Source organism: Protobothrops mucrosquamatus, unplaced genomic scaffold, assembly GCF_001527695.2.
Source record: "Protobothrops mucrosquamatus isolate PMUCROS unplaced genomic scaffold, P.Mucros_1.0 scaffold732, whole genome shotgun sequence".
Classification (NCBI taxonomy): domain Eukaryota; kingdom Metazoa; phylum Chordata; class Lepidosauria; order Squamata; family Viperidae; genus Protobothrops; species Protobothrops mucrosquamatus.
In genome coordinates this window covers 118274-133453 of record NW_015387006.1, presented here as the reverse complement: position 1 = coordinate 133453, position 15180 = coordinate 118274, and the positions used below count along the sequence as shown (strand labels likewise).

The following is a 15180-nucleotide window of genomic DNA, read 5'->3' as shown; positions in this document are numbered from 1 at the left end:
AGATAATAAATGCAATGTGCACAATATTTTTGGACAAGATTAGAGCTTTAATTCATTATCACATCCGGTAATTATGAAATCCTACAATAGAAGCCAAAGAAAACATTTTTTGTGAAAAGAAATATATATAGCCGTCCCCAAGGACTGGTTGGGAGTTGTTTTATGAAATCTGTCAAAATCCATCTGCGGCATGGATATAGCAGCATTAAATGAGGTCTACTGGCATTATTACATCCCTAGGCCAAACTATGCACAAAAGATACAGAAAGATGCATATAAATGAAATGCCTCATCAATCTTGGCTGAACTAAGTCGATTGGGTCTTGATAGGACTTGGATAAGAGTTTACTAGTGTTGTATATAAAACTGGGAAACCAATTAGATATCATAGAAGAAAGTAATGGCAAAGCCACTTACATGATGTTTTTAAGAAATGTGCTAGATATGTCAAGTACCAGATGTTCAGCTTTATTTGAGGGAGTGAAATGTAAAGAAAAAAACTTCTCTTGAAAAGAAGATCGGACCGTTAGGACTAGGTCGTTTGAAGGAAAGAGGTTAGCGGGTGGGTATGTTAATTTGGTTTAGGTTATAAAAAGAAAGGGGATGGGATAAATTAACAAATTAAAAAAAGACTAGTGAAATCAAGATCAATGGTATATAATGATAGTCTAGAAAGATGTTATACAGAAAATAGACCAGAATATGTTTACATTAGACCAAAATGGAATGTCCATCTCACACCTGTTTTTGACATTGTTTGTCTTTTTGCCAAGCCTATAAAAAAATGACACAATACTGAATGGGTTCCATTATAACAGGCATAAGGGGGGGGGGCTTGAAAAAAGGAGCTGCTTCATGGACAGATGAATACATGAAATGCCAGTCTTTGTAGTACGTTTAACCAAATCTTTAAAATATGTGCAATCTTCATTGCAATCAACAGATAAATATGCATTTTCCATCTTATGTACTATTTATTAAAGTCATGAAGAAAAGCTCATGGTTAACAAGTCCCCTAGGGCTGCATCTGTTAAATAACCTTATAATAATACTAACAGAATGTGTATCCTAATGACTCCATAAAGTATTATTTGTTTTATTGTTGCAATTACTGTAGATTTTGTCTTTTCTTTAAGAACTGAAAAATGCATATGTGGTAATGGATTTGTCTCTTTCCAGTTTCTTATTCCAAATATCCAGTAGGCTGAGGGACAGTAACTATTCAAAGTACTGGTGAGCTCCCAGACCAAGAGGGGAATTGATCCTGGATCTTATGAGCCCTAGTCCTTTACCTTATCCACATTATATTGCTTCTCCCTAATTGCCTAACTATTGTTTAATTTGTTAGAAAAAAATTATAACGGAGTCCTTCAATGTGATTTTTTTTTTTGGGGGGGGGAACATTTGTGCTTAATTAAAAGAAAACAAAAGCCAAACTGTATGGATTTAGGAGTTTGCTAGGACAGACCTACCATTGACTTAAATGCAACTCCCTGCTTTAGAATTCTACTGATGGCTATAATTTAATTGTCATTAGGATTGTAATACACTTCATATTGTAAATTAATTATCAACAATAACCTCACAATTATTCAACTAATTACCTTATAATTGAATGTTCATACTCTTGTGCACATTAGAAGACAAATCCAAGCTCTACTGAATTTCGGTCATGACTCATAATGAGTTTGGCCTGTGCCATCAATATTGTGCTCCAAGAGCTATCTTCTTAGCTTGCTCCAAAAATATAAGAAGCTGGTCTCAAAGTAAAAATTGAAAGGACTTGATCCATAACAAGCACTGCCTATTTAGGCTTTAGTAAAGATAAGGCATGAAAACAGAGACAGAGATGGGGAAGGGAACGGATCTGCTTTCTTTATCTTGAAAACCTTGTACTGAGGTAGGGGTCCTGAAGAAGATTTACAGCAGTTCATGACCATTTGAACTTACAACGGCCGAAAAAAAGTGATTTATGATGGTTTTTTCACACTTAGGACCTTTGCAGTATCTCCATGGTCATGTGACCAAAATTCAGATGCCTGGCAACTGACTCATATTTATGACAGTTGCAGTGCCCCAAGGTCATGTGCAACTTTCTGATCAGCAAAGTCAATGGGAAAGTTGGATTCATTTAACAACTGTGTTACTAAATCAACTGCAGTGATTCGCTTAACAGCTGCAGCGAGAAACGTCATAAAATGGGGCAAAACTCACTTAACAACTGCCTCGCTTAGCAATGGAAATTTTGAGCTCAATTGTAGTTGTAAGTCAAGGACTTGTACAGTGACCTTCTGTTGTGGAATGTAGTCTTTCACAGAATTAGAAATTCTAAAAAGTCAGGACTCTCACTGATGGCAAAATCTATTCTTATTTATTTAATTAAATTTATATGGCGCCCATCTCATAATCGAGCAATTTCCCATCAAATAAAATGAAAGCAACTCTAATCATTTTTTTTTTTCATATAACTTTTTATTAAAGTGTTTGGATTTTTATCCTCCAGCCAAAGCTACACTGCCATTTTCAACAGTAGCACTTTATGGCAGAGGGCCTCAATATAATTGCCTCCGACTCAAATTACTTCCGCCTTAGCTTTTGAACATATACATCCTGCTCTCAAATAGGAATTAGCTGCTGTATCATCACCTCTGAGGCATAGAAGCATGGGCTATGCCCAAGGGCAGCTTAAAGAGACAAATATAGCTGTCGTTTAAGAGTCCTAGATTCTTAAATTAGTTACCAGTTAATCATGGGAAGCTCTCTAGGTGCTCCGAATGTGTCACACAACATATTCTTCCCTTGGTAATCTTCTGGCAGGAGGGAGGGAGGGAGAGAGAGAGAGAGAGAGAGAGAGAGAGAGAGAGAGAGAGAGAGAGAGAGAGAGAGAGAGGGGGGAAAGAAAGGGAAGGAAAGGAAAGGAAAGGAAAGGAAAGGAAAGGAAAGAAAGAAAGAAAGAAAGAAAGAAAGAAAGAAAGAAAGAAAGAAAGAAAGAAAGAAAGAAAGAAAGAAAAGTCTGTAAAGGATAGAATCCATGTCTTTTCTGTCCCTAAGATTATTACAACTAGTGGCTTCTGTCACCATTCTTTCTCCCAGCCTGTTTTACCTGGGTTGCCTAATTTAAAATAATAAACTCTTGCCAGATAATTGTCGCAGAAAAAATTCTCAGTTCTCTGACAGATAGCAGTGACTGTTTTTCCTATCAAGTGCACCCTAGGAATAATCAGAGAAAAACCAATAATCTAGGGTAGCAGTGACTGTTTCTCCTATCAAGTACACCCTAAGAATAATCAGAGAAAAAACAATAATCTAGAGGATGAGCAAAATCTGCTTCAAATAATAATAGCAATATAACAGAAGGTGGTCAGCAATATAGTAAGTTATATTTTTTTTTAAAAAAAGGACTATTGTACAATACAAAAATCTGATCTAAGGATTCTTGTTTTGTGCCTAATATATTTATTGCCTTGATGTCATTATTGGTGATGAGGAGGATAATGTCTACTGAGATAAAGTAGGCATTATTATCTTGTATGCCATCATGTTTATTAGCATTTATTTTATTACTACGATATTGCAATTTAAATTGTGTAATGTTCACCTAATGTCAGGTTTGATGACAGGAATTCTCTAGCATCCTAGACCAAGCTAAGTTCAAGAATGCTAGAGAATGTCTTGAAGCCTGGCACTCAGACAAATCAGCCATCAGCAGGCACATAAAGATAAACAACATCTACACACATTCAAAAGAAACAATCAAAAAGCTGAAAAGGAAACAAAAAAACCAAAACACTTCCTTGCCAGCAATCAACACCCAGGACAGCAGAGATTAACAGCAGAATTAACACAAGATCAACAATCAAGCAGCAAACAATATACCATTCAAGGAATTACCAACTTAGACAAATAGTAAACAACAGCCTAATCAAGGGACTTCCAATAATACTCCAACCAACACTGACAGGGCTTGCACTGATGATGTTACCTAGTTTGGGTAATGAAATGTCTGTAAGAAAACAACCAAGCTCAGACCGTAACAAAGACTCCAAGGTTCAACTCTGAGCTACAAATATTCTCTTCTATTAGATGGACACTCTATTTACATTTGATTAAACTAGTTGAAAGAGATCTTTCACCAAACACTTTTCCCACTTCAGAATCTTGGAAAGCAAAAATATTCACAGGTGGTTTTTCAGTGATAATTTTATTCTAAACTTTTATTCTTGATAGTATGCTGCAATGGTTAAAGTACTGGACTCTGATAGGGGAGTCCCTGAGTTAAGTCCACCTTCAGCCATAGAAGTTCACTAAGTGGCTTTGAGTGGATAACTGTCTTTCAACCCACATACAACATAGGGCTTTTGTTGTAAAGATAAAAATTGGAGGAGGAAGTTATATATACATTGTGTTGAACTTCACAAAAAAGGATGACATATACATCTAATAAATTAATTAATAAGTAATATCTCAGGTAATTGGGTTCGAAATGCCTATGACATCTTGACCATCAATAGTCATGAGACTTAAGTTTAGCTCCTTGCGTTTCACTGGATGCCAACTCATGAATATAGGTTGTTCAACAGCAACACTGGTATTGAAGTTCCTTTCAGGCCTTCCATGAAGCTGAAGTGGGGCAATCATGAAAGTCCCATGATCATGGCCATAACCATTACTCAAAACTTAGACACCATTGTTTGGCTACCATCATTTGTAAGGTGGAAAAGGGAAGGATGAATGCAGAATAGATACAGCAGTTCGCTAAGGAAGGACGACAAAGAAGTATCCTTAGACAGCTTTTCCTAGTTGGCTGCACATTAATTATATCAGGGCACAGACAATTATTAAATATTTGCTTCCTAAATCCAAGCAAAGGGATTTGATTTTGATATAAAATAAATGCAATTGAAACACATGGGGCATAATTAGAGAGGAAAGTCTCTCATTTCTCTGGCCAGTCTCATTTAAAGAAAAGGCATTAATAATCTGAGCTGTACTCTACAAATTAAATATGGAAGAAGAACTGAAATATGCAAGAATATTTTTTCCCCTGATTTCTTTTCTTTCTTCCTTAGCTTTCGCTAGGCTCTAATTTCCCTCTGCTCTATTTTCTGTAACACAACACAGAAGCCAGTAGTATGAGTATGTGAAAGAGTAGTTAGGAGAGGAAAAAAACGTTAAGTCTGAAATTACACTTCAGAACAAAAACAGGAAGGAAGGCAGTAAGGAGGACCAAGAATAATTTATGTTACACCAATAGATTTTAGAATCTAGAAGTAACATATTCAAAAAACAAACAATTACATTTTAAAGTGTGTGTTATGGGGCTGTTACAGTGCCATGAGTAGATGAATAATTGCAAATAGAGATCAGAATAGAATAATAAGGTGAAATTAGTGTAATTTGGTAAAGGCAGCTACGTAGATTCAGAAGCAATTGGAGAGTTAAAAATGTGAAGTTAGGATGGAAAAAGGCAATCAATAACAAGATCTAATTCCTCTATGGATACTGGCTTGCAGATGATGTTTTAACAGAATGCACCCTTAAACTCTTAATCCTGCATTTACCCATATGTGTAGATCACTCTGAAATCTTTATCTTTATGTACGGAGTGCAAAGTTATGCAACGCATTGGGTGAACATTCTTACAAGCTTCCATATTAATTCTGAATGATCATCTCTCTCCCCAAAGAGATTGGTCCACCCCACCCATGCTACCTGAATGGACATGCTGCAGATTCTATCAGTCAAGGAATTCTGGCTGGTGGAGTTCACAGGAAGAGCTTTTCTGCCATGGTTCTCACTCTCTGGAACGTTGTGCCCCACCAGGTGAGATCCACACCCACCCTTTTGGCTTTCCGAAAGGTCCTCAAGACTGGCTTTGCCAACTGGCCTGGAGCCTCAATAGTGTCATTCTGAAGGTGATTAATGGACTAAGACAAGGGTCCCCAACCCCCGGGCTACAGCCCAGTACCAGGCTGTGGCTTAGTTGGAACCAGGCCACGCGAGCAGTCGGCCGGTGCGCACATGCGCAGCTCACCTAGTGAGGCAGGTGGGCTAGCACACGTGCACATGTACACACAGCTCAACTTGCATAAGTTGAGCTGTGCACGCATGTGAGCGTGCGCCAACCCACCGCTTGCACAGCTCGGTTCTCCTCTCCCCATCTGGGCACCAAGCCACAAAGGTTGGAGACTGCTGGACTAAGATACACCTCCTCTACCCACTTCCTCCCCGTGTGCATCTTGCTCCCTTCTTCCCATCTTTGTCAATTTTAAACCAAATATAGTGTTACTTTCTATTGTTTCATTGTTTTATATAGTTGTTATTGATTGTAAGCCACCTAGAGTCACCTCTAGATGAGATGGGTAGCATATAAATTTAATAAATAAATAAATAAAATAAATCATGGATTCCAACTATAGAAAATAATTGTAATTTTATCAACTCCCCCATATCACTGTTACCTGCCTTTTGCCTTCCCCAGCCTTGAGATGGCAATACAGCATCAGACAATTTATGTTATGGTGCATATAGATTGACTACTTCCAGACAATAGTGTAAATCTATGGCACAACATAATCCCAAAGGCCAAAATTCAGGATTTGGGTCTGGTGGATCAAAATCTGTTCCAATTAAAATCCCTTATGGACTTTTTGCTGGAAAAAAAAAAAGAACTGATAATTTTTGTATCTGATCGTTAAAAAAAGTAGAATATAGAAAGAAGTTTGATGTAACCGTAGAAAGACTAAAATCTAAATGTACTTATAACTCCTATTAAGTAGATCAGAAGCCTCTTTTGTATTGTACTTGCTTTTCTATTTTTCCTTCTTTTTATCTTTTCCTTTTCACTTTTCTGTTACTTTTCTCTATTTCTCTACTTTTAACTTAAAATTTGTTTTTTAACCTGTGGGGAGGGGAACTTTTTAAATAAAAAATATGTGAAAATAATAAATAAATAAAAGTAAAAGAAAAATACCTGGCAGGTAAAATAAAGGTTCTGTGATCAAAAGGAGAAGCCCACCATGGAGACCAAGATAGGAAGGAATTCAGGAAAAAAAAGTACATTTGATCCAGTTTCTCAGAATATTATTTGACTGCAAAAAGCTGTAGTAATGAAGGAGAACAGATGCAATCCGAGCAAGTACTCTTTGTTCTTTTATTCTCCAGAAATTATCAGGTGACCCCATAGCATGTTTCACAAAGAAGGAAAAAGAAACCCGTGAGTGAATATGTAGAGCCCAATTTAAGTGTTAAATAAAGAAACAGCAGCAGTCAACTTCCCTTGTAGAAGTCAGTCCCTTTTATTTCTCTCAGTCTCCAGTTCTTAGAAAAGGACCCATCTCAACATGCCTCTCTTAGTTAGTCTTCAGAGCCCAATCTAAACTTGAAAGAAGGAGTTAATCAACAGCGGCTGCCTTCTCTGCAGGAGGTGACTACTGTACTGCTATTTTTCCCTTTCTTTAGAAAATACCTAGAAGAATCAGAAGTAATAAATGCTATCAACCGCTGAGTGGGAACGCATGAAGGACTCCCCTCACACCACTAGCAAGCTAAAAAAAGCGACCTCAGTCACTCCCTGCAGGGAAAAAAAAAACTGTTTCTACCCTTCCTATCACAAACACAACCAGAGCTGTTGCTTAAAACAGCTTTCTTAAACCACAGCCCATGAAAGCTTTCGATGACAAGATAGTGATCCATTTAATGGGGAAATCCCAGAGATCTGAGTTTTATATAACCAATATATAGACCTGAGTTGTAAAAGCAACTGCTTCTACCTTTCCTTTCACAAACATAACCAGAGCTGCTGTTTGAAACAGCTTTCTTACATCACAGTCCATGAAAGCTTTCAATGACAAGATAGTGATCCCATTATGACACAAATCTATATATTGGCTAGGAAAAAAAACTCAGTTTCTGGGATTTGCTTTCAATGCTGCTTCAGTTTTTAATGCTACTGGAAAAGATGAAGATGGATTATATTTCATCGTGGTACTGAAATCTGAACCATCTCTATTTTAATGTGCAATCCCATATTCTTTACATTTTAATAATAAAGATGCAAGGTAATAAAAAAAGCTTCTCTAAGACATTGTTCCACCCCAACACACTAAGACAATTTTGTTCCTATGTTTTCATTTATTTGCCCTGAATTGGTCCCACCTAGATTTCTACAGTTAGTAACAGCAGTGATCGTCAAAATCTCCTTTGAACTGTAAGAATGTCAAGGATTTTATAAATACCTGTAAATACCAGCCTCTATTGTATTTCTCAAAATATAAGTAGTCCTCAATTTACAACAGTTCATTTAGTGACTGTTCAAATTTACAATGGCACTGAAAAAAGTGACTTATGACCATTTTTCACACTTATAACCGTTGCAGCATTCCCATGGCCACGTGGTCAAAATTCAGACACCTGGCAACTGGCTCATATTTATGAGGGTTGCAACGTCCCGGGGTCACGTGATCACCTTTTGTGACCTTTTGACAAGCAAAGTCAATGGGGAAGTTAGAGTCACTTAACAACCATGTTACTAACTTAACAACTGCAGTGATTCACTTAACAAATATGCAAAATATGTACAATGGGGCAAAACTCAATCAACAGATGTCTTGCTTAGCAACAGAAATTTGGGAGTCAATTGTAGTTGTAAGTCGAGGACTACTTTGCTATTTAAAATATCCAACAAAGGTATTCACATTCATATTCACTGGGTATTATCAATGAGCTAAATAGAACATTCATTAAAAGGCATACAAATTGTCTTCACTAAACCTGAAATGGTTCAGTTTCCTTCACAAATTACGAGCCACATTTGTGGAACAACCTAATCCTATAATTTATATAGGATAATGGACTGAACATCTTTGAGCCCTTATTTGGGATACTAAAAGCTTAACTAAACTACCACTTGTGTTTTCCATTACAAGAAGAAACAGCAAAGCTGTTAAAGAGGTGTGAAAGATGTTGAGAGCTGATGAGCTGCATGAAGCCCAAAGCAATCTAAGCCTTGCCACCCCACAAGAGTTGAGAGGAAGAGAGTTTAATCCAGGGATACAATTAATAGACCACTGCAGGAATGTGCAGTTGTTTCAGTTAGAAGAAGAAAAGCTGTCTTGGAACAGGCATGAATAGACACACATCTGTTAATACCTCCTTAAAGAAGGCACATGTATTCCTGGGCTCACACAGTAGCCCTGTGATCTCAGGCAAAACACAGTTAAGGATGAGCGACTAGTACACCCATGCCAATCCCAAAACATATTTCAGTGCAGCCTATTGCAGTATCAAAAAGTCCAATACATCACTCATATCTCTAGCAGTATCTATCTATGGAAGTGTAGAAATCACACTATATACCTTCCCCAGCAAACTTAGCAATAGCAGAAAAACTTGGGGATCTGTAGGGCATTTTGGAAGGCTGTGAAGGGTTTTGGAGCCCTGTTTCATTCTATTGTTTTGAAGCAGAAACCTGATTCAGTTTACAGAACTGAGATGATTTGATGGAGGATTCATTGAGTCAAAGTACTATTGACATATTCAGTGACAGAAATATAGATAATAGATCTATCTATCTATCTATCTATCTATCTATCTATCTATCTATCTATCTATCTATCTATCTATCTATCTATCATCTATCTATCTATCTATCTATCTATCTATCTATCTATCTATCTATCTATCTATCTATCTATCTATCTATCATCACATCCAATAGATAGACGATAGATCAAAATGACTTAGGTTTGTTTTGAGAGCTTCATATTAGCATGATTGTCTTTGTTGATGAGGATTATGAACCAATGTGAACCAGCAATGTTGCTCTACCAGGGTGGGTTGAAGTGGTTCAAAATCAGGATTGCCAGAAGCATGCACTGAAGATGACCACCTTAAAGACTTTCAGGCATAGTAAGGACATTCCAGACTGGGTGCAAAGACGCAGTCTGCAAACAGTACTGAAAAGGATTTTTTGCTGGAAAGACCTTCCGTATATACATCTACAAGTACTACAGTAACTACTTGTATGCATATTTCCTTTAGGCAGGGTTTTAGTATCGGGGCTGTTCCTCAACTAATGCAGCCTGAATAAGTGAACCATGGAGCATGAGGCCCAGGCTAATAAAAATCACAAAGTTCTCAAGTATAAAACCATAGGGAAAAAAAGGGAAGCCAAGTATTCCTAATGCTTCATTTTTGGATTGTCTTTCTAGAAAGGTAGACATTCATTTCAGCAAAGCACTGGGGCACAATGATTTGCCTTTTTAATTTCAAAGAATGACAATGAAGTCTATACTCTTAAGTTCCACAGAAATTCTTAGGAACAAAGTTCCAAGCTGAAATCAGACACTTTACACCAGGCATGTCAAACCCGCGACATCACGTGACATCGCGCAACATATCACAACTTTTTCCCTATTGCTGGCAATGGGGTGGGTGTGGTTTTGGCATGACACATCCGGCCTGCGGGGCTGCAGTTTGACATGCCTGCTTTACACTTTCTAAGATACTAGTTTCTCATTTCATATTTTTAGTTAAAATATATGTTTAAGTCAAGCCTGGTGATTGTACACAACAACAGAAGCTTCAGATATACATTAATTTCTCAAAAACAAAGCAAACCAGTAAAATAAATGTTAGCTCACAATTCTAGATTAATTGCTATATATCAGTATCTTTATCATTTATGAGTTAAAAGAAACTGAGTTTCCTAAAGTTTCTCTGCCTTGTTATACAAAGGGAGTTCCTCTTTGTTACTAACAATAATGCTAGACCAGTGAATTAGGGATGAATCTCGGCTTTCGTGTTTTAGCCTGGTCCTCAGGATGATTTCTAAAATAATTTGATTTCTAGCAAGATCCATATTACTTTATTCTGCTTCTATTCTAAAAATCTACAGTGTTCACTATAGCATGCAACTCAGCATTTGTTCAAACAAAACAAGTGGAGAAGAAGGCATATTTAGATGATTCAAACAATGGCTTTGCTATTTATTTAAACTTTAAAACTGTCAAACGTGCTTTGGGTATATAATTTAATCCTTGCACAAATCTATAGCAGGGTTTAATTTGCATATTCCATCTTTCACAAACTGCCAGAGAGAGAGAGAGAGAGAGAAAGAGAGAACACACATTTCACACACTTTATCATTGCTTTGAAGTGATGTTTTGCAGTAGCAACTCTGTTAAACCTAATATTAATAATGATAGCATATTAAAATTTCCAGTTCTAGCAAAACTGCACTTATAAACCACTTAGCTGAAAGAAAACAACAAGACAAAGGAAAAGGAGAATAATTACCTGTCTTTGATGCCACAAATATCAATGCGCAAATCACTGTAAGTCCCCAGGGAGCCTTGCTGAACTAAAATGAGGTCCTTGGGCTGGTTATCAATAAAGATGAGTCTTATGCAACCTTGAAAAGCCATAATGGGATTTAAACATTTTGAATCGGTAAAATTGTCAGGGCACCCTGTGGAAAAAAGAAGATAGAAACCAGTGAGATGAAGAATACTTAAATGTTAATTTATTTGCTTGAGGATTCATAGAAAGAAAGTCTAATTATTTTTTAGTGTTTTCATTGCTTGCTCAACATGAACATTTAAGTTTCAAATTCCATAGTAATACATTGAATTGAAATAAATTTAAATACAGTTTCTTCCAAAGAAAATAGGTAATAATGATGATAGAAGGCAGACATTGGGGCAACTTGAAACTTTATTCTTTTTTAAGATTAAAAAAAAAAGCATGAACTAGAACTTTGTTGCCTTCAGAGGGATCTCATGGATCGAAGCTACATGACTACTACTACCTACTTAGGATATCTGTTCACAAATTAAAAGGTTATATTATATCAAGGCAAAGCATTCATCCTTCTACCGAAATATATGATCTAAATTGACTATAAGTTTTTAGGATCTTATGCAAAGAAATCCCTTCCTTGGTTTTTTTTTTCTATCAGGTTTCAGAGATTAAGTTCAGGTATTTTCTGATTATAATATATGTCTTTACCAATAAGTTGCTGAAATGCATGGAAATGACATGCACACCTTATTAAGAATATCTTAAGGAGAGGTTGGGTTTATTTTATTTATTTTTATTTATATTTCATTCTGCCTTTATTATTTTTTTTTATAAATAACTACAGGTGGGAAACATACTTAATACACTTTCCTCCTCCTATTTTCACCACAACAACCCTTTGAGATGAGTAGGGCTGAGAGAGAGAGTCCTGAACATTAATCTTAAGACCCAGTTTGTTTACTAAAGTTATCAAAAATCCCCATTAAAATACTCTCTTGCTCATTTTACTTTCTCTACAATTATAGAAGCAGCCTAAGCACAGCAATTATCACACTATAATTAGTTTTACTTTATAATGAGAGTAGATATGCTGATTATTAACTAAAATAAAACTCGATTAATGGACATGAAAAGGTTCAATTTACTATCGGGCATTAATATAAGGATGGAAGAAAACCAGCCTTTAAAGTCTGTTGCAGTTTCTGCTATTGGAGGAGCTGTTTTGTACTCATGCCAGGAACTTTTGGGGATCATGGCAGCTTACTGCTTCCTTTTTTTCTTGTCCCCTGATCATCTCCTTTATCTTATTTCATTTATTTGTCCTTTATCTCTCCAGTCCATCCTTTGTCAGTTTCTTTCTGGAGTACATAATCCACTCCAACCTTGTACCTTCTATAGGAGTTTGTTTCATTATCTGTAGATGGCACATAGTTGGGGAAAGCTGTTAACCTCCAATTGAATATCAGTCCTGCAAGTCTTATAGAGACTTCTGAATGTAGATTAGATCTCTTCTCTTTCAAATTCCTCTTTTTTTCCCCACTGTGGCCATTCATTACTGTTAATCAACAGCCTAACTCTACAACCTATTTTCACAATGGCTCACCTAGGGATTCAGAGTGATTTCATAGCACAATGTCAGCAACTGCTGATGACATATTATCATTATTCTAAAAGTACAAATAAGGATGTAACATTTCTTTATTTTATTTAATAATCAAATATATATAGCTGCCCATCTTGCCAAGGCGATTCTGAAAGGTACACAACAATACCTTGCTCAATAGTAGTAACTGTGAGAGGGACCTCGGAGTCCTAGTGGACAATCACCTAAATATGAGCCAGCAGTGTGCTGCAGCTGCCAAAAAGGCCAACACAGTGCTAGGCTGCATTAACAGNGGGATAGAATCAAGATCACGTGAAGTGTTAATACCACTTTACAATGCCTTGGTAAGGCCACACTTGGAATACTGCATCCAGTTTTGGTCACCACAATGTAAAAAAGATGTTGAGACTCTAGAAAGAGTACAGAGAAGAGCAACAAAGATGATTAGGGGACTGGAGGCTAAAGCATATAAGGAAAGGCTGCTGGAATTGGGTATGTCTAGTTTAACTAAGAGAAGGACGAGGGGGGACATGATAGCAGTGTTCCAATATCTCAGGGGCTGCCACAAAGAAGAGGGAGTCAAGCGATTCTCCAAAGTGCCTGAAGGCAGGACAAGAAGCAACGGGTGGAAACTAACCAAAGAGAGAAGCAACCTAGAACTAAGGAGAAACTTCCTGACAGTTAGAACAATTAACGAATGGAACAACCTGCCCCCAGAAGCAGTGAATGCGCCAACACTGGAAGTATTTAAGAAGAAACTGGACAGCCATTTGTCCGAAATGGTATAGGGTTTCCTGCCTGAGTAGGGGGTTGGACTAGATGACCTCCAAGGTCCCTTCCAACTTTATCATTATTATTATTATTATAGATAAAAGCTGATATATAAAAATAGCAAATGCAAATCCATAGTAATAAATATGATAAAAATCAAATATCAACATAAATTTGTGAGCTGTACCAAAGAAAAACATAACAAGCAAATAAAAAAGGCAAAGAGGTTAAAATCACAGGTTGGGAAATGGGGAGTGATATAACTAAGCTAATAAATGAAAAAAAAAACTCTGCCAGTTAAGACTGCAGCAGCAAGAGTAGAATATAATAACAATCACATCTTGCTGACTGTGCAATGAACTATAACAATAATAATTCAACGTAAAGGTAAAGACAAGTTACAATGTAATAGACTTTGCTGAGAATATATTAAAATGCCAAGTTATACCTTATTTTGCAACTAGTGACCAGTTTAGCTGAATGCTTATCTGCTAGTCTACTAAAGATTTAGTATACTCTAAAAACCATCTATTTTTGATATAACCTAACCTTGCTGCAAAATCTGGGAGACATAATATAGGACTTGGAGAGTGGAGCTAAGTGGTCACGGACCAAGCAGAACCCCCTTCTCCCATGGTGCTCAGTAGCAACCTCTTAAAATAATGCCATAGCAACAATAAAGTAACAATTGCTACAATTCTAGTATCAACTTTATGACAAGTTCAGCTTTAGAAATCCCGTGCCATCTTTTTTTTTATCAAGATGGTGTTTGAATTACCCTGAGCTTTGTGACAGCTTGTTGAAGCTATATCAGCAGCTGGACTAAACCTATCATTATGCTTAGAGAGAGAGAGAGACACGTAGAGGGAAAATGAAAATGTCATCCAATAGCATTGTGCACCCTGGATATAATCAGGGAGCATAGAGTAAACTCTTTGAAATATCAGCAGTGCAAAGATCAGACTGAAATGAATTCTATAATACTACCGCATTCTGCGACAAGCTTCCAAAAGAAATAACTTCATATATATAAGCAATCCTCTGAGCAAGCATTGTTAAACAGTGGCAAACTTGTTTCTATCCTTTTTAGTATAATACCAAAAATGAGGTTAAAGAGACTCCGGTAGAATGATTTTTACAAAAAAAACCCAAAAACCCAACAAAAAAAATGCACTCCAATGCTGCCAATGCTACGATAATATTACATGCTTATTGAGAAATTGAACTAATTCCAAATCTTAAAGACTCCACAGAAATCACCAGTGATGGCTGTGCATATCATTTTCTTCCATAGCTGGTTATTTCGTTTGAGAGTGGAATAGGGTTATTTTATATATAAAAATATAAAAAAATATTTTATGACCTAAACGGAGCCCAAATGCAAAATGCTTGTTAATCTTGTTTCATTATGATGTTACTATTGCTATCTTTCCTGATTATACTTATAGGAACATTCATATAAACCTAATCTATAGACAAATTGTCCTTCGTTACTATAAAGCAAG

The 15180-nt window shown here is 36.6% G+C and overlaps 1 protein-coding gene across 1 annotated transcript in view; it reads right to left on the bottom strand.

The window, feature by feature from the left end:
* Window positions 1-15180, bottom strand: part of CNTNAP5 (contactin associated protein like 5) — a 268416-nt gene that overhangs the window by 136075 nt on the left and 117161 nt on the right. The window contains exon 9 of the mRNA XM_029284572.1: window positions 11299-11470. Coding sequence (XP_029140405.1) covers window positions 11299-11470 — 172 coding nt within the window. The remainder of the gene's footprint in view (window positions 1-11298; window positions 11471-15180) is intronic.